This window comes from Pseudochaenichthys georgianus, chromosome 1 (genome assembly GCF_902827115.2).
Source record: "Pseudochaenichthys georgianus chromosome 1, fPseGeo1.2, whole genome shotgun sequence".
Classification (NCBI taxonomy): Eukaryota; Metazoa; Chordata; class Actinopteri; order Perciformes; family Channichthyidae; genus Pseudochaenichthys; species Pseudochaenichthys georgianus.
The window spans coordinates 27,522,736-27,543,126 of NC_047503.1; the positions used below are offsets into that span (position 1 = coordinate 27,522,736).

At 43.3% G+C, this 20,391-nt stretch overlaps 1 protein-coding gene across 1 annotated transcript in view; it reads right to left on the reverse strand.

Moving 5' to 3' along the window:
* Window positions 1-10,907: 10,907 nt before the first annotated feature.
* The window catches only part of adgrl3.1 (adhesion G protein-coupled receptor L3.1), a 137,616-nt gene continuing 128,132 nt past the window's right edge, over window positions 10,908-20,391 (reverse strand). The window contains exons 22-26 of the mRNA XM_034081404.2: window positions 19,862-19,955; window positions 17,657-17,785; window positions 16,938-16,955; window positions 16,121-16,423; window positions 10,908-13,506 (exon numbers count right to left, since the gene is read on the reverse strand). Of these exons, the coding sequence (XP_033937295.1) occupies window positions 12,863-13,506; window positions 16,121-16,423; window positions 16,938-16,955; window positions 17,657-17,785; window positions 19,862-19,955 (1,188 nt within the window). The 3' untranslated portion in view covers window positions 10,908-12,862. The remainder of the gene's footprint in view (window positions 13,507-16,120; window positions 16,424-16,937; window positions 16,956-17,656; window positions 17,786-19,861; window positions 19,956-20,391) is intronic.

Sequence of the window (20,391 nt, forward strand, 5' to 3'; positions counted from 1 at the left end):
ACCACCTATTTAACCACTGGGACATAATTCAAACTTGGAACTACAGTTGCGATTATTGTTCCCACACGGACATGTTATGGGTTACCTATAAATAGTGTGTGCCCTCTTGGCTCTCTCTCTTGTCGACCCGGGCTGCGACCCGACAACATGTCCTTTGCAGCTTGTGAATAAATAACTATTCTTGCACCTTCCTTGCACCGCCTCTGACTCCATATCTCTCGGCACTACACTGGTGACCCTGACAAGTCTCGAGAAGTTTCCGGGACGGACCCGAACACGGCAAAAGGAACTCTTTCTCGTTTCTTTCTCGAAATGCCGGGGATTTTTGGAATCGTCCGTGGCTGCCACCGGCACGCGGACTGAGGCTCGGTGCGCGCCCCGCAGAAGAGCTGGGGACGTTGCTCGCCGTTCCCGCATCGGCTTTCCAACCAGCAGGAGGACGATGCACGACCTGCTCGACCAGCAACCCGATTGCTACCTCGTGGGCTTGTTTCTTCGGGGCGTGCGGCTGCACGTCCAGGCTGCGCTAGCTGACGACGACTAGCGGCTAACCACGAGGGGCTAACGACAGCGAGCAGCTGCCCATGGTTGCCAGCTAGCGGCTAACGGCTAGCTGTTAACGGCTGTCGACATATTTCTGTTAACATCTGACTGTTGATAATTCTTTCCGGTGCCGGAGAGGAGGTTCAACCAGCCGGTTGACCTCATGTGGACACTCTCATCTTTTTCACCACCTCGACGGCGGTTCCAGGCGCCACTCACGTTATCATCGACGCCTGGGTGGTGCACTCCTGGACCCCGTCTCGCCTCAACGGTTTTGGACGTCGCCCATGCTCCATCGGCCCATGGGTGGCGCGCTCCGGGACCCTGTCTGGCCTCTCCTGCTTCCCGGTGATGCCTCAGCACCTGCTGAGGACTTCATGCCCGCCGCCGCGGCACGTCTGCCTGCGGCCGGGTTGCTCTCCTGCTTCCCGGGGATACCTCGACGCCTGCCGAGGACTTCATGCCCGCCGCCGTTGTGCGTCTGCCTGCGGCCGGGTTGCCCTCTTTCCTGCTGGGTTCTCCGCAACACCTAGTGCTGCCCCCTTACGACGGCCCGCCCCCGGTGTGGGTGCCCTCGCCCTCGTTAGGGCCCCTGCCCTCTCCTGCGGCCCCCTTTCGTGGCCCGTTCCATGGCCCGGTCCTCACCTGCGGCCCCACCCTCCTTGGCCCTTGTGGTGTTTCCTCCACGGACGTGGGGATATATTTTTTTGCCATGTTTGAATTCTGGGGGGGCTTGTGTGGTGACCACCTATTTAACCACTGGGACATAATTCAAACTTGGAACTACAGTTGCGATTATTGTTCCCACACGGACATGTTATGGGTTACCTATAAATAGTGTGTGCCCTCTTGGCTCTCTCTCTTGTCGACCCGGGCTGCGACCCGACAACATGTCCTTTGCAGCTTGTGAATAAATAACTATTCTTGCACCTTCCTTGCACCGCCTCTGACTCCATATCTCTCGGCACTACAGTATTATTATTTGTATAATGCGCTTTCTGCCTTCCTGTCATTAGGAGTTAGACATGTAATGGCTATGTAATTGATTTGATTAGAACCTTCATTATCCTAAACTGCTGGGACATTTCGCCAATACCTTTATATTGTCTACTCTTCACTTACTTGTCAGCATAGGTCGGCATTGATGTACAGAGCCGACAGAAGACCTTGTTTATATTGGCATCATATTGAGAGGTGACGGGTCCTAAAACCAGGAAGTAGCTGCTGGTTCCCTCCACAAAAAGCAATGGGATTTCTCCACAGGGTTTTGGAAAATAGCTGGAAATAAGGTCTGTGGAAAACAAACCTATTTGATAAATGCACGTTTTGTTCAGCCGGATAATCTCCACATGTCTACTCTACTTTTATAATTTCCGAATCATAAATCTAATCGATAGATTATAAAAGGGTTTTAGGACGCGTGACCGCACCACTAGAAGCCAACTCCATCGATCAAGCTGAAACTTTCTCTCCCTCTTCTTCTCATGCTCCCTGTCACTCTCCTTTAACTCCTCCGGTGACTTTCTTTTATTTGAAGATTGTTTTTTGCCCGGCGCTTGGCCGGTTACCGCTGGTATTAAAAACATTTTGGCGAATGGTTAGGTGGCGCGATAGTCTTTAGTGAAAGAGCACGCTCACAGGAGCCTGCTCGCGCTGCGCTCCGCAGCAAACAGCAGTTTGCTTTTCACCCAACAACGACAACCGACTCACGGAACGCTATGTTGTAGCGTTGATAAACGAAACAATTTAACTAAATTGCTAGTCAAAATACCAATACCACAGGACCATTTTCTTAAGGCAATATTTTTAGTGGCCCGAGCGCGGGCAAGTGGAAAGTACGTTATGCTGGCCTGGGGTGTCTTAATAGTGCTTCAGGGCCAGCGGGCCATTTAATGTCGAGCCCTGCCGGGTACCGGCCGGCCCACATCGTCCGACCGGCCCACTTCAATACCGGCCCATCGGGATTCGTCCCGAACGTCCCGATGGCCAGTCCGCCCCTGTCTATACCCCTGGCCGAAATGTCCTTAAAATGAAGTCCGAGTTCGACATTTTAATTCATGTCCTGCCAACACTGGCAGGACAGAAGGCGACACACCCTTTCTAAGCCGTGTCCCTGACTCACTCCTCACATCCCAAGCTGCATCCCCAACAAGTGTATTATGTTGTTAAATCGTTTCAGATGTGATGTTTCAGTTGTGCTCTTGATAAGCCATTAAAACAGTAAAAACACGTTCAGTTTCCTTTTGCTTTTTGTGTCTCCTGTTCACCAAAACATACCCATTTTAGATGGAAAAAGAAAGTAATCCAAAAGTAATCTAAAAGTAATCTGATTACGTTACTTTTTAAAGACACGTAACTGTAACTGTATTCGGATTACTTTCAGAGCCATGTAATCAGTAATCAGTAACTGATTACATTTACAAAGTAACCCTCCCAACCCTGGATAGGAGCGTTTAGAGCGAAGCGAATATTCGCATCGCGTCCGGTCTGAACGCAGCATTAAAGCGAGCTCTGCGCTGCACTGGAAACGCGCCATTACATCACCAGAAGTCCTAATTTAAGGGGTCATTTCTCCCAAAAAAAAATGTTTTACTCACTCTATCAATAGCCCCACCAAAAATATTTTCCACCAGCCGCCACTGTTCTACCTACATAATAAAATATCTCTAAGTTACAAGGATGTAACCTTATTTTATCAACCTCAAACAGAAGCCGTTTGTTCAACAGTATTATCCCACTTAACGCTTAACACTTGTCTATTTCGTTTTAACCTTTATATATACAGTCAGGGCCGGCCCTGACCAATTTGCCGCCCTAGGCAAGATTTTAGCTGGCGCCCCCCCCCAAAATGCAGACACTCACTATGATTCGCACGTGCATGGTTGTGGGATGACCACAAAAACAAAGATATTGACACAAGATGTGTGCAACTGTATCTGTATTTGAACATGATTTAAGTGGGGGGGACCTCACTTCCTAGGGGGGTCCGGGGGCATGCACCCCCGGGAAGACTTTTTTAAATATTGAAGTTGAAAGCATCAATCTGGTGCACTTTGAGAGCAACATTAGGAGATCTATGTATACATTTCTCAACACCCATATGAAACAGAACTGGAAGCAGATTTTCTTTTCCTTTATGGATATTTTACAATTCACTCCCCTTTCAAACTGTATTCTTGTTTATTAATAACAACTTTTTTGTACTGTCAGTATTTTATACCTGTTTTTCACCTATTCTCTCATCTTTTTATAACTATTATTATAATTAATAATATTATCGTTTTTTTAATTTCTAACTTCTTTTTTTTTTTCAATTTTTGGCGCCCCCTATGGGTTGATGCGCCCTTAGCATTCGCCTATACTGCCTATGCCGAGGGCCGGCCCTGTATACAGTCTATGATTTTAACTTGGAGGCTACGATTAGCATCGTTAGCACCGATGTAGCTACCACTAGCTTACATGCTAACCCAAGCCTTACCATTCATTACGTAGCTGATTAAAATCATTAACACATAAATAAAGCACTCGAATTTGACTTACCGCATTCATGCACCGTCTGTTTTAACCGCAGAGCGAGTCACAATAGTCCGATATATAAGCATGAAGAACAAACAACCACGGCCGGCTACAAGTTGTGTTTCCTGGATGAGCTGAGCAGGCAGAGTCCCTGTAGCTAGCTTCACGGAGCAGCTAGCAGAGAGACAAGAAGCTAACAGCGGCAGGCACTTGACAGAGCCGTCACTCAATGTGACCACGCCCTAATTTATGCACAAACTTTAAGACCTAATATAAATAAAAGGGTCGCGTTAGAAAACAATTCACTCACAGATCCATAATCATGAAGGTGGAATCTAACTATATCGATAATAAAAATGTATGGAGCCAGGGGTAGAAACATGTTTTTTTCTGCTGTAAAATTGGGCATTTTAACATGGGGGTCTATGGAAATTGCTCCTTTCTGCAGCCATCGCCTATCGGCCAATATATGAACTGCAGTGTGTGGCACTTCCGTATTGGCTTCCCGGCTCTTCCCCAGAGTTTGCCGCTTGGTTACAATGTAGGAAGTGTAGGTACAACGCTACATTTCCCGCCCCGCCGCAGTCATACAGTAGGCTACGGAGAGCAGAGAGAAACATGTCTTCAGGCATCGAAAAGCGGAACCGAAATTCACATTTCTAAATGATGCCGTTGGAATCGAAATGTTGGAACCGGTTCTCGGTACCCAACCCTAAAGTGGAGGGTGTTTGAGGAGTGGTGCCTTCAGAAAGGGCACATCTCTTTGCAATGTCCTGTCGGGGTGATTTTATCATTTCTACAGGACTTAATTGATAAACACAGAGCTTTCTCCATGATCAAGGTGTACCTGGCTGCTATTGCTGCATGCCATGTGGGCTTTGAGGGAAAGACGGCTAGCCAACATCCTTTGGTCTGCCGTTTTATGAAAGGGGCTCGCAGGCTCCTCCCGGTTTCCAGGTCACTGGTGCCCTTATGGGACTTGGCAGTGGTTTTAGATGGGCTCACTCGACCTCCATTTGAACCACTGGAAGAAGCTGACATGAAACACCTGTCACTGAAGACAGTGCTGTTACTGGCTCTGGCATCTGCCAAGCGAGTCAGTGACATTCATGCTCTCTGTACATCCTTCGTGCACTCAGTTTGCCCCGGGGCAAACGAGAGTGTTGCTGAAGCCCAACCCTGCCTTTATACCTAAGGTGGTTGGCTCATGTACCCCAATTGACATTGTGGCATTTCCTCCGCCGCTGTGTTCCTCTGAGGAACAGCGGCCGAATTTGCTGTGCCCAGTCCGTGCTTTACGCACCTATATGGACAGGTCAAAAGAGTTTCGATGCAATGACCAACTCTTTGTATCCTGGGCTAACCCTCATAAGGGCAAGCCCGTTACCAGGCAACGGCTCTCCCACTGGATTGTGGAAGCGATTGCTCTGGCTTATACGAGTCAGGGTTTGCACGCACCAACGGGCCTGCGTGCTCATTCTACTCGTGGACTGGCTACATCCTGGGCTTTGTTCAAGGGTTTTTCCATCCAAGACATCTGTGCAGCAGCGAGCTGGTCCTCGCCGCTCACTTTTATCCACTTTTACAGGCTAGATGTCACTGCTCCAAGTGTGGCCCTCGCAGTGCTGGGTCCCGTGTTGAGACAGAGTTCTGCCTGTTAAGTTCTGGTTGTTTTTTGGTGATTTTCGAGATAAGCATGTCTAGCAATACGGGAGTTTCAATATTTTATAGTGAGACATCAAACGGAGTGTTATGAATGAGAACTATAGGTTACTTACGTAACCCCAGTTCTCAGAGTAACATGAAATGAGATGTCTCACCAGACGGCCCTTCTTGCTAAGGCGAAGCGAGAAGAGGTGCTTATTTTGAATGACGCTGCGTCGCAGCGCAAGCTACTTAAATGGTGGGTGGATTCCCTGACGTTGACGTCAAGATCACCAGCCAATCAGGATTGGCGTAATGAGATTGATGCTTCTGTTTGCATACGCGTTGAGGCTCAACCCATAGTGAGACATCTCACTTCATGTTACTCTCAGGGCTGGGGTTACGTAAGTAACCTATAGTTTCCTCTCTCCCACCTTTGCTGCAGTGTACAGTCATAACTCTGTGTGATTTGCACATTCAGGATAATCCAATAAGTTATTTTGCTAGTCCAGCTCTATCTATTTAAAAGAAGCAAATAAACCCATTTCACAGAGTCATTTGACATGGTTCCTATCTGTACTTTCTTTCCTAATCTGTCTATCTGTCAAATATACTTGTGACTAGCCCTCTGCCTCTCACAGCCATCCCGGCGATAGTCTAAATGTCAGTGTTTTCCGGGCTCCTAATGTGTTCCCAAAATAGTATCTCCATCGCTGAGCCTCCGTGAAAAGCCACGCTCCAGAAAAAGCGTAGTGAGTCTGACTCACAGCGGAGGCAGCAGAAACACCATGCCATCCCAAAGCCAATTAAACATGCATGGGGGTGTATGTGACCTCAAAATAAAATAAAAAAAGCCAGTAGATTGATGGCCACTCTCACCCTCATCTTTCCCACTCCATAGCTCACTCCCTGTCACTCTTTTGCTGCTATTGCTCCTTTGTTTTATCTTTTAGCCAATTAGAGTGAATTATTCAGGGTGGCCTGTTAAGTGTTTTTCTTCCAATGAGTACTCTCACGGAAAATTGAGGTGAGGAGACGATGAGCAAGAGTGCATATTCTGCAGCACACAGGCTGGGCAGTGCAAGCAGATGAGCTGGTAAAGACATGGCTATGCATACACACACTAGCATACACACACACATGTAGGTCAGTGGAGGAACCCCTGTGCATTTTGATGTGTTTTCAGAGGTCAGGGCAAGGCTAGCCATTCAGAAGCTAATATGGCTTGGAGAAAGACTAATTAGCTTTCTCTCACAGCGAGCTTCTAATCAACTAAGGAATGACCAGATAGTGATGGAATGAATTCTGAGACAATACAATTAAAATTGTGTAATTTAATACAATAAATTCTACTGACAGGTATACTAGCTTGTGAGGTCATGTGTTTCATTCGAGTCTATTCTATTAGAACCTAAACTGGATACCAGAATGGCCGGTAAATATGCATCTTGTGCTTTATAATGCTCAACAGTGCAGAAGAAGGAAATGGGATGGAAATTTAGAAATGTCATACTGTATATGGGCTGATTTTCCGCATTTAATCAAATTCTAACTCAGCCTTAAATGTCATAGATGCCTTAATGAACAGAGACCACAATGTAATATCACTTTCACAATGGGGGCTGCTTGATACCATGCCATTCATTCACATGCATGGCTAACACTGGATTCCAGTTGCATAGCAGGTTGCATCCATCACAAAGAGGGACAGACTCACTGGGAGAAAAGAGCACATTGATCAGCTTTAAAGCCAAGTAATCAATCAACCTTTGAAACTTTAAACAAATTAAAAACTTCGCTATGACATGAGTAACTCCATTCGCTGATGCGCAGGGGGAGAAAACGGTGAGCGGACCTTGAGTTATTTTTCAAAATCTGTATTTTGATTACAGCAATCAAATACAATAATATAATCTACATAATTCTGACTCATTCCGGTCTCTTAATATGAAATATCTATACATCTCAATTACATTACATTTCAGGGACATTTATTTTTACCACACATTTGTTCTTATACTGTTTTTGACTCATGACTAATACACGTTTTTAATATCACAGTCCTTGTAAAAACTGACTTTCACAGAGGAGTCCTGTGTGAAACCAAAAAAGTGAATGTCTGACACTTCAATGACAAACACTTGTTTTAAACAAAATCCCGATCCTTTACCAACTCTTGTCAAGTAAATGTGTTGTCTAACATAAACAAGTAAGTTTGTTTTGTTTCAGTTTGCAACGTTACCACATATTTATACTTTGACTGTGAGAAAATATACTTCCCTCAAAGCATAATTGAAAACCAAGTTTGTATGGGGAAATCATTTTGTAGGAAACAGAGGTTGTCTGGCATGCTGGAGTTGAATTTATACATTCAAATTCCTCAGCATTGTCTAAATAATTGCTAGAACATCTCTGAACATTCTGAGACTATTTTAAGCAATGAGCGCCTTTCCAGGAAGGATTCGTTACTGTGCACTTCTTGCTCTGTTTAGCTTTTTGAAGTTCCTGCATTATAGGTTCCACATTTAGATTCCCTCAGCTTGCCACAATCATTAATAAATCATGTACAATAAACAGATTGATCATTTTAGTTTATACCCCTGCTCATCCTCGCAGTCTGCCTTTGGTTTGTGAGCTGAGTGTGAGAGACATGTCACCTTGTAAGACTTTCTGAATTCCTTCCCTTGAAGGAGGGAAACAGAGCAAGCGGCAAGATAACACAGCCAGGCAGCACTAACCGATCAGAGCACTCCTGCAGAGATATGACCCACATAGACCGATGCTCGTTCAATCAGCCTGCGACTGGCAGCGTGGCGGGGAAAGAGAGAGAGGGAGTGAGGAAGGGGGAGTGCAAGCTTTAGGTGGCTTCAGTTCGTTTTGATATCTTAAACAGAGGTGGGAAGTAGTGGAGTACAAATACTTCATTACTGTACTGAGGCACATTTTTCTGGTATCGGTACTTTACTCCACTACTTATTTTTCTGACAACTTTTTACTTTTACTTCTTACATTTTGAACACAAACACCTGTACTTTCAACTTCTTACAATTTCGAAACAGGTTTGTTACTTTAGCTTTAATCTGTGTTTGGTGGCGTGATCATTATTATTTAGAGTCATTGCGTGCTTATTGATTTTAACACGATCCGTGTATCCATCATTTCCTGGTGTTCTCTAAACAAGAGGGACCAATGAAAACTTTGTCATGTTGCCGTTGTTCTGCATCGAAACATTTATTAGCTAACAATGACATTATTGTTCTATTAATATAAAGGGAGGTTGGTTACTCTTTAAAACAGTTGGTAGTTATGGGTACTTTTTACTTAAGTGCATTTCGAAGCCCATACTTCTTTACTTTTACTTGAATGAAGAAGTTTAGTCAGTACTTCTACTTTTACCAGAGTATTTTTAAACACGAGTATCTATACTTCTACTTGAGTAAAGGATGTGTCTACTTTTGACATCTCTGAACATAAAGGAGTCAAAACTTGTTGGTAGCTGTAAGAAAAACCACATATGTGCAACCAAGTTATTTACATATTGACTAACTACAAACCATTAGGCCTGTAAATACGGCTAGACACAAACATGTCAGATGTAACCATGGTTTTCCCAGTCCTGCAGGACGCTAGGGTGTAGAGGGGCGTAGTGGCTGCTAAAGGTCTTGCCCTGCAGAGGCTCAAATGAGTGGAAAAGGTAACCAGGCATCCCACATCTGGGATTTACCACAGTCCACCCAGGGAAACATTAAGAATGGTTATTGCTGGGCAACGCTAAGCACTTGCTCCCATAGGAGGTGCCTACTGCTACAGTACATTAAGCAGGTAGTACTGTGTAAACGTTGAGGGGATAGTCTGAGGAAAAAAGAGGTAGCCTACATGGAAGAGTACAATGCCCACAACACCAAGGATAGAATGTGCCCTAACCAATCATGGTTGTATTACATCCAATGGGGAGGCCGTGACAATAATACGTTTAACAAAGACAAATAAAATGTTCTGATATCTTTTAAGTACAGAATCGACTTTCAGAGTACTGAAAGGACGGACTGCAAATTTGGTTGCAGGACTACACCCTGTACTTTTAGGCACCAGTCTGCATCAGTCTTAGTTGAAAGGCAGCTGTTACATTTTTAGTCAGCATTTCCTCGGTGTGTCTTAAAATCCTGAAACAACAAAGGATAAAAGCGGCTGAGCCAGTGAGACAATGTATCTACTCTACCAGTTACTGCAACATGACTTGGAAACTTTCATTTATTTTTGTAGATGAATGTCACTGATGGTGCCCAAGGACTGTGCAATGTCTCCACCTCCACCTAGCCACCACTCAGAGGGTAGGCACACATTCTGAGTTCAACTTGCTCCATATCAGTAATAATAAGTCTTGCCAAGCTAGGGAGCCCCAGGTGGTTTCAGGCTTTCTCAGGATGACTGAGAACCATGGCATATGTTGTCAATACAGAGCTCACCTTCTCTCTCTGCAGGTAGAGAAAGAAAGGCATACAGCCGAGACTGAGACTATTGATGGGATCTAGCTCGCTTTGGAATGCAAGTGGAGTTGTTCCCTTCGGGCTGTCAATGGTCTGTCCTTCCACTCTCCCGAGTAAAGACCTTCCTTGGACAGGAACACACGTTCTATGCAAATGAAATTCACAGGTGAATAAACGGAATCTTGAGTTTGATATACTTTTCTAGCATCTTGTTGTTCATCATGGTATATATTACATTATATATCACATGCAGCGGACATTGTTTCATAGAGAGATCTTGAAGCAGGTATTCGATCTAAGTAAAGGCTGCCCTCTAACACAAACATACGTCTATTACAACAACCTGTTCTCATATCCTCAGGTGACCAGGGAAGGTTAAGCGCACAGGTGCTTTTATGTTGTGCGTCACTGCACAGGTGGTTTGTCTGGAAGTAATTATTCTCATCTCATGATCCTCGGGGGTCAGTCCTACTTACATACATTAACTGAATCGAGAGGAGCATGCAAAATGTAGTTGTACCTGAGTAAAATGACAATAACAATCTTCTGATCCCAATTGAATATATAAAAAGATAGAAAGCTAGTCTTAGTGCAATGGAGAACTCTGTACACCGTAAAAGTAAAAGTACACTGTTGGTTTTCCCTCTTTGTTTCATTTAATTTTGATGTAATGACTGAGAACACTCAAGAGGCGGAAAACCGCAAAGCTATGTCAGTAATTTATTTGTTGGCAAACAACTTTCACTGTTACAACAAATATTAGTTATGAGATCATTCAACTTGGAACCCATACAAAAAGAATAAATAATTATCAATAATATTGTAATAATAGTCATGATCATAATAATTTAAAAAAAGAACCATGAAACAAACCCAGTGCCATCATATTTACTCCTGCCTAAAGCCAGCTTTCTTCCTCCAAGCTTGTTTTGCTGTCTTCAAACCAATAAACAGATACATAAATAATTTCTCTCTTGGGGACATGGCGGGGGCTTGTGGGATACATGTGCAAGCTACACTTCATACACTTATGATTTTTTCTCTCCTAAATAAGTAAACATTGGCTTTCCACATTGGACAGTGCTGCTGTGTGCAGAGTTTTCATATCTTCAGTACACATCGTGTAATCATGTCATTTCACAGAGACCCACTCTGTTTCAAATAGTCTACAGTCTCTTTTGTTTTCTTTAGAGAATGACATTTTTTATTCCCAGCATTCTTTATCTGTACAATCTCAACCAGCAAATTAATGTTAATAGAGAGGGTTTGCTTAATAACGCATTATTGTGTTTCTCCAAATATCTAATATCTTTGTAAAATAAATCCACTCTCGTTCACGCTTGTGCCTTAAGGAAGGAAATGCTTTATTCAAGAACAAATGAGATGAGACCCACTTCCAGCAAAGACTAAATAGTGGAATTACCATAGCAACCATCTCTTTCATAAATTAGCCACTTCCTTTACCCTTTACTTTAGAATCTACACAGTGGTAAAGTATATAGTAACAATTGATTTGCAAAATGTAGGTGACAGTGGTGTTGCTATAAAAAGGTCCGGAATGAAGTGTGTGTAGGGTATATGCGTAGTATAATTAAGAAGTGCTTAACGCTGTATTTACCAACAAATTACAGATCGATTGTTCCTTGTTTGTCCTGTCAGTTACACGTGACCAGAACTCATGACATTTCAGAACAGTTCCACAGACAAAAGGTTTGCAACTTAAAAATGTAAAAAATAAAAGACTTGGTCATATGCAACAATGTATCTGTATTTGTATTCTGTACAATACATAGAAACAGTTTGTGATTTCTTTATAATCCTTTGATAACTGAAAACCTTTACAGAAGAAAGGAGGAGAAACAGAACCCATTCTTTTTTTTTTTTAGTTCAGTCTGTTGTTATATGATCTCCCTTCTTTGTTTTCAGTGAAATACACAGTAGCCGCAGTCACTACAACTCGCAGGAATGTTACACCAGCCCAGACACAACTCCAGTTTAGCAGATACGAACAGGAAGAGAGTTCAGAACATCAGCGTGATATGATTACAGTTCGGTTGCCCAATAAAATAGTTTTTGGGATGTTTTGGTAGAGAGGGCATTTATCGTACATCCTCCACTTGATTGGCAGATAGTGGGGCGGGGCCTATGTAAGGCCAGTTTATGTTCAGTTCAATATCCTGCTCTACCCTTTGAAAAGGTAGAAACGTCATCCCAGTACATGTCTTTAAGCGTGAGACGGACATACAGATACTCAGACAGGCAGCTCCTTTGACCAGGGCTGGGTGGCCACGCCCCTGTTGCCATGGTAGTGGAGACTCTATGCTATGATCTGCTAGAGCTTCATATTGGGGAACTTCAATCCAAGATTTCATATTAAAGTAACAGGTAGGGTGAAATTACAGGATCCCTCCCCCTTCCTCTCCTTTCCAGGTAAAGTCTCTCCGAACCACCCTCTCGGTCTGCACCATTTGTGACGATACATTCAGTCCCTGCCTTCATTTGACCAGCCAATTCTTAACCATGTCGTCATGAACTATAGTCAATGTCACAAATAATACATCAATCCAGGGGTGGGCCAGCTCAGTCTGTCGATCAACAACACAAAATGTTTTCATTGGAAGGTTGGAAGTGTGAGAATGGGCTGGGGAGGGATAGAAGTCTCTTTATTGGCTCTATAGACTGGTTACCAGATGGGAAGGGTCTACAGGCGGCTCCTCAGGCGACGAATCGGACTCCTCCTTGCTGCCGGACACCATGTATCCATCGCTGCCACCACGGCCCATGTGGTAATAGCTCTGCAGATCGTGAAGTTGATTCCTGGAGCCCAAGTTTGGCATGCTCTTATAATAGACGTCATCTAGCTCCGGAGCAGTGGCACTCTTACAGGGCTGCAGCTCCCCGGAGCTGTCTTCCTCTCCGTCTGTTAAACCGTTCATCTGTCCATCCGGAAGGTCCGTCAGCACCGGCATGCTGGTGTACAGTGAGTCTCTGTGGCTGGGCGAATGTGTGTGTTCGTCAGTGTGCTCGTTGGTCAGCAGGGGGAAAAAGCTCTCGCTGGTCTCCTGGGGAATGCGCCGTGGCCGAGAGAAGCTGTGCGGGGGAGGCGGAGGAGGGGGGTGGCTGTCTGGTGGAGGAGGACGTGGCGGCAGGAGTGGAGCGTTGGACTCCTCTCTAATGATCTCCAAACCCAGATTCTCCTCGTGGGGGAAGGCTGCAGGGTTGTCCAGCACCATGGGACAATTGTCCTCTTTACCGCTGCCCACACACCCTCCAACGCCACTGCTGCTGCTGCTGCTGCTGCCTCCTGCCATGCTCCCTGGAAGACCAGAGCAGGGAGACCAGTTAAAGCATATTCTCTGACATTTAAACAAAAGCGTTCATATAGCTAGTATTACAAAATAATAATAATGTATTCTTTATTTGGGGTCACATTATATTAAAAGTACAGTTTTGCAAATCATATCTCTTTAGAGACCCGAAAAATGGCAAATTAAATACGGAACAACATTTGTAAAAATAAAATACACGCACACATATATACACTGAACAAAAATATAAATGCAACACTCTTGTTTTTGCTCCCATTTTTCATGAGATGAACTCAAAGATCTAAAACATTTTCTATATACACCAAATAACCATTTCTCTCAAATATTGTTCACCAATCTGAAAAAATCTGTGATAGTGAGCACTTCTCCTTTGCCGAGATAATCCATCCCACCTCACAGGTGTGGCATATCAAGATGCTGATTAGACTGCATGATTATTGCACAGGTGTGCCTTAGGCTGGCCACAATAAAAGGCCACTCTAAAATGTTCCGTTTTATCACACAGCACAATGCCACAGATGTCGCAAGTTTTGAGGGAGCGTGCAGTTGGCATGCTGACAGCAGCAATGTCCACCAGTGCTGTTGCCCGTGAATTGAATGTTCATTTCTCTACCATAAGCCGTCTCCAAAAGCGTTTCAGAGAATTTGGCAGTACATCCAACCGGCCTCACAACCGCAGACCACGTGTAACCACACCAGCCCAGGACCTCCACATCCAGCATGTTCACCTCCAAGATCGTCTGAGACCAGCCACTCGGACAGCTGCTGCAACAATCGGTTTGCATAACCAAAGAATTTCTGCACAAACGGTCAGAAACCGTCTCAGGGAAGCTCATCTGCATGCTCGTCGTGCTCATCGGGGTCTCGACCTGACTCCGGTTGGTCGTCGTAACCGACTTGAGTGGGCAAATGCTCACATTCGATGGCGTCTGGCACGTTGGAGAGGTGTTCTCTTCACGGATGAATCCCGGTTTTCACTGTTCAGGGCAGATGGCAGACAGCGTGTGTGGCGTCGTGTGGGTGAGCGGTTTTCTGATGTCAATGTTGTGAATCGAGTGGCCCATGGTGGTGGTGGGGTTATGGTATGGGCAGGCGTATGTTATGGACGACGAACACAGGTGCATTTTATTGATGGCATTGTGAATGCACAGAGATACCGTGACGAGATCCTGAGGCCCATTGTTGTGCCATTCATCCACGACCATCACCTCATGTTGCAGCATGATAATGCACGGCCCCATGTTGCAAGGATCTGTACACAATTCCTGGAGGCTGAAAACATCCCAGTTCTTGCATGGCCAGCATACTCACCGGACATGTCACCCATTGAGCATGTTTGGGATGTCTGGATCGGCGTATACGACAGCGTGTTCCAGTTCCTGCCAATATCCAGCAACTTCGCACAGCCATTGAAGAGGAGTGGACCAACATTCCACAGGCCACAATCAACAACCTGATCAACTCTATGCGAAGGAGATGTGTTGCACTGCATGAGGCAAATGGTGGTCACACCAGATACTGACTGGTTTTCGGACCCCCCCAGACCCCCCCAATAAAGCAAAACTGCACGTTTCAGAGTGGCCTTTTATTGTGGCCAGCCTAAGGCACACCTGTGCAATAATCATGCTGTCTAATCAGCATCTTGATATGCCACACCTGTGAGGTGGGATGGATTATCTCAGCAAAGGAGAAGTGCTCACTATCACAGATTTTTTCAGATTTGTGAACAATATTTGAGAGAAATGGTTATTTTGTGTATATAGAACATGTTTTAGATCTTTGAGTTCATCTCATGAAAAATGGGAGCAAAAACAAAAGTGTTGCATTTATATTTTTGTTCAGTGTGTATTACACACACACATACATATGTATATACACATCTACAAACATGTACATCCACATACACACATATACAAACATGTACATCCATATACATACATATACATACATATACACATACACAGTATGATGATTTCAGCATCTGACAGTGGAGATGTATTAGTAAGCCAGCCAGAAAGTTGACTGGTTGTGTCTATAACCTTTTTATATTAACAACGGATTACATTTACCATGTTTATGTGTGAAAAAAGTTGCTTACACAAACCCACGGAAAATCTTTCACAAAGGATTTCAGCATCTTTGTTTTTGTTTCCCAGCCTGCAACTTTACTGTTTTGGTTCAGCTCAGTGCTCTCATCAGCCTTGTTTTCAGCAGCAGGCAGCTGTTACCAAATCACTGCAGCTACCTGCCAGGAGCGTACGGCAGACAGGCACATTTAGCAACTAGCTGGTGAACATATCGGAGCATTTGGAAGCTTAAGAGACTGATATATCCTTTACGGGTTTATGAAGATCAGGTAAAAGAAGAGGTAATATTGGACTTGCCAGAACACAACTCTGTCTGGTAGATTGTTAAAAGGTGACTGTATGCTACCGTGTTGAAAAGTGATAATAGGCCATGATAAAGCTCTTTCTAATAAGTTGGGCACAATAGTGTTCATGAATCAAAATAAGTTAAGTGCTTTACAATAGTGTCCCTGTCTAGAAAAAAACAATGTTTGTGACGATCTTAACCTGAAATAACTTAAATCAAACTAGTCACCTCCATTGGCCATGCTGCTGTTGACCAGCTTGTTCATCAGGTTGTGGTTGCGTTCGGTGGTCGCTCTCTCATGGTTGTTGAGGTAGGAGGGGATGTAATTGGAGGTCAGCTCCTTGAGGATCTTCTTCTCCAAGGTCGTCTCCTTATGATTGCCGTGGGTGCCATAGCCGCCACTACGGTCCAAGATCTGGACGCAGTCGCTCAGGTACTCGCTGCTGGCCATGCTGTAGTTGTTGGCATGGTTACCATTAAGAGGGAGTGTATCCATTACACTGGAGTCTCTGGCGTTGTTCAGGATGCCCTCTGAGAAACAAATAAGGAATAATAACAGTCATAATTATTAGGAGTCCTGAATAAACCATCATAGAATATGCTGTGAATTGAGGATTAAAGGTAAATATGTTAATTCCTTGGATACAAATATTTTTACTCATTTAATTAAAGGAACCTCAAAAGTTTGTTCTTTTCTCACTATAGCCAGCACTATAGCAATACATTAAAAAGAGTTGGGGATTTAAACTCAAATGTGCACATCTGATCTCTAACACTACATATAATCAATAATAACGCTTGTTTGTTTTACTTCTATACATAAAATGCCTTCAAGAAAATAGCATTTCTGGGAAAGGAGTCCAAAAATGTGTGAGAAATCAAATCAGAAAACCGTATAACACGGATTGACTAATTATTTGGGCGAGGAAAGTAGCAAACAAAACTATAATTTGGGTGAAGATTGAACCGGAGAGTTTAAAAACCAAGGAAAGAGAGAATAAACTCATATGTTACTGAAGAAGTTGAGTATTAATTTAGCCCATACTTGTGTCTCGGTACGGTGCTAATGGACAGCATGAGGGAGAAGAGAGAAAACAGAAAGACGTGAGTTCAGTAATTGGAGGCTTGATGTAAAACATAAGAAGAAAAGAAACCATCTCTGATACTCAATATCAAAGTCTGTTTTCCTGGCTTTGTCGTTAACTGGCTGTTACCATATGGTTCATTATTTATTTAACACAGAGAAAACATAAAAACACAACTTACATTTAAAACATAGTTTGAATACAGCAGACGTGCACTAAGACAAGCAATACAAGTCCCAACTGACACGTACAAAGTCAAGCACATGCTGTAGAAAATAGAAAATCAATACAAAAAGTACGAATATTTCATGGCTCCCAAGTAGCTTATAAAAGATACAGTGTAGTTTGCAACACATACAGTAGTGTGCATGTACTGTACTGTATATCATACAACAAATCAGCATGTGAACTTGTTGGCTTTTTACATAAATCATAGACAGAATTTCATCTCCACATTTATGTGCTGGGAAAAGTGCCCAGTGGGGGTCCTTTGTGAAAGATTATTGCAGTGCGATTGATTGCCTCACTTGGGAGCCATAACAAGGCCAGATCATGTGCATCACAAAGTGTATCACAGTAGCAAATGGCTTCAAATGAAATTACCATGCAACATCAATTAAAACATAGTGAAAAAATAACTTTGAATGTTGTATGTTTATAATATAAACATCAAGCACACCTTGGGTGTTGTACATGCCCACGGCGGGGTTGTTATAGACTGCCGAGTCCCCCAGGAGAGTGTTATAAGGATGGTTAGTACCATGGGGACGAAGGAGAGCATTAGTTATAAGATGATTAGCCATGGCTCCTGGTACAGGCAGATAGAGAGAGAGAGAGAGGAAGAGCAACAGCCAAGTCAAGAGAGAAAAAGAGAGAAGCAATCGAGGGTAAAAAAGGGAAAGCGGAGAGAGAGGGAGGTTGAAGGAGAGCATGTAGACGGTACAGAGTGCAGGTAAGCGAGAAGGAAAAGGAGGAAGGGAGAGTAAGATGGAAAGTGAGTGTGTGGGAGAAGGAGGGAGAGAAGAGGACAAGTAAATCAAACAGGCAAATAGTTTGAGGGGAAAGCCAAGAAAAAGCTTGACAAGTAATTCTTGCAGCCACTGCATACAGGCTGAGGGAGGGGACACGAAGGAGAGACAAAGGGAGAGCATGGCTTGGAGAAGTCTGTGTTGCAGTTCAATACGGTAGAGCAGAGCCGCATGACTACAGGATAGCAAACGGACAAGGGGCCACAAACAAAGTGCATTTTCTTTCCTAGGTGGGAGATAAGTTGGAGGCGACAGTTCCTTTACATTCATTCTCATGGTCTATTTCCCTCTCTATCAAACATATTAAAAAACATGGTAAGAGTGGAAAAAAAAACGTTAACAGTTCATAATGCTAATAGGCACAATGTGTGGTGTCTAGCCTAAATGAATTCAAATCAAATATTAGGTTACCATAGTTTATTTGATATTTGTATAACTTTACTACTATTTCAGAAATAGTGGCTGGCCAGCAGCCTTAACTTGGCAGAAACAATAGAGCTATATATATTAAAGTATAAACTATAAACCTTCAAAATAGATTTTTAATCATAGAGGACAATATACATGAATCCTTACTGACATAATATAAATCAAGGTTAATATATAAGTGTGACCAAAGGGCTAGTTCGCACCCATTGTCTTAACGACTACAAATAAACAAAAGTAATAATATATTTGACATAAATATGTCTGCCAACTTCAAGGTTAAAAAGAACATATTCCTTTTCCATTATACTTTCTCCTGATTTCAACAAGTCAATCTCTAGCTATCAGAATATCCAATTTAATCCTCCCATTCCTTATTCACTAAGCCTCAGTACATAGTCATTTGAAATCTACTTGCTAAGTAGCTCTCTGCACCATACTTTAAAGTGTGAGCGAAGGAGGGGGGCGGGGGTGTCTTAAGCCCTACCTCGCTAAGTGTGTGATAATTCAGGCACTGACACACACCGTGTCTGCTTTAGCATCAATCTGTCATGCTAACAGCTTATTAGTGGCCCGAAGGAAGCGAGGGCCACACCTCAACTTAGAGACTAACAAATGGCAGTGTATGTGTGTACATCCCAAGAGTGTGTATCAAAAATGTCTAGCCATTTGTGTGTCAATGTCCTCATTACCCTAGCCCTCAGACATAGAATCCATTCTCACAGTGACTTTCTCGGGAGGGACAGGAAAGACAGCTACCAATACAGTGGAAATCCAGCAAACTATCCTAATTAACATTTAAAAGCTTAGACACAGTAGCCTTCATATAATGAGATAAACTTGTATTACACTTTAAAACTTTGCTCTACTTTACCGAACATTCAAAGTAATGTCTCACAGTACATTTTAGAATCAGTAGCTTCGCCTGAAGTGACACACTACTACATTCTGGTTATAATAAAGCATTAATTTAATGCAACTCTGCATAACGTACAGTACATTAATAAAGGAACCACTGGTGCTCAGCTCTAGACTTCCACACATACTTTAACTTAAAGGATTTATCCCCCACAAATTATTCAAAAATAGACTGTCCTCAGACAAAAAAGTATAGAGGCTTCTGTAGAACAGTAAACTCTGTAAATCTAAAATGGGACAACAGACTGGTTGATGTTTCAGTTTTGACAACAGTCTACTCCCAACTCTCCCTCCTGTAAAGTCATCCTTTGAAGTAGCAAAAAAAAGTAGTAAGTGATATTTACACTCTATTCAGCTAATCTACCTCTCTACAAGAACACAGTTTCTTTTAAGAAGTTTGGACTCCTACCTCTTTACTAAATGACAGCGCATGCTGCCAGAGCCTCCCGCTATTAATAAAATAGATATGGTGACAGTGATGAGGATGCAAATGCTAGGTATCCCGTGGTTACCTCTGTTGAGCGTGGCGGAGCTGTTGATGTCTCCAGTGATGAAGGAAGACTCCTGTTTCCTCACAGTGTCATTCCACATCCGCCTGATACGACTCTATACACAGGAGAAAGGAGCGCAAAAGAAGAGGGAGAGAGGAGGTAGAGAAGGTATGGATAAAGACACATAGGAGTAGCAATAATGAAAGGGAGAAGGAGTAAAAGGAAGGAAGAGGACGGAAGACGTAACAACAAAAGATGGAAACAAATGTGGTGAGAGAAAAGTGATATAAGGAGGAATGGTGTGCAAAAGGAGGGCAAATTAGTGCAGGAGAGGCAATAAAGGAAAAAGCAAAGTTGCGGCCAGCAAGAGGGAAAACAGGTGGGGAGAAATTATCACCCGTCAATTATATTTATTCTCATTTACCTTTGTGTCAGCATCAACATTCAAAAGGTGTCAGGGTTTGGGCTATCTCACTTTCCACATTTTTATAGTATTCTAACTTAATCACAATTTCAGAAGGTCCCCATTAAAAAGTGTTTTTGTTTAAATT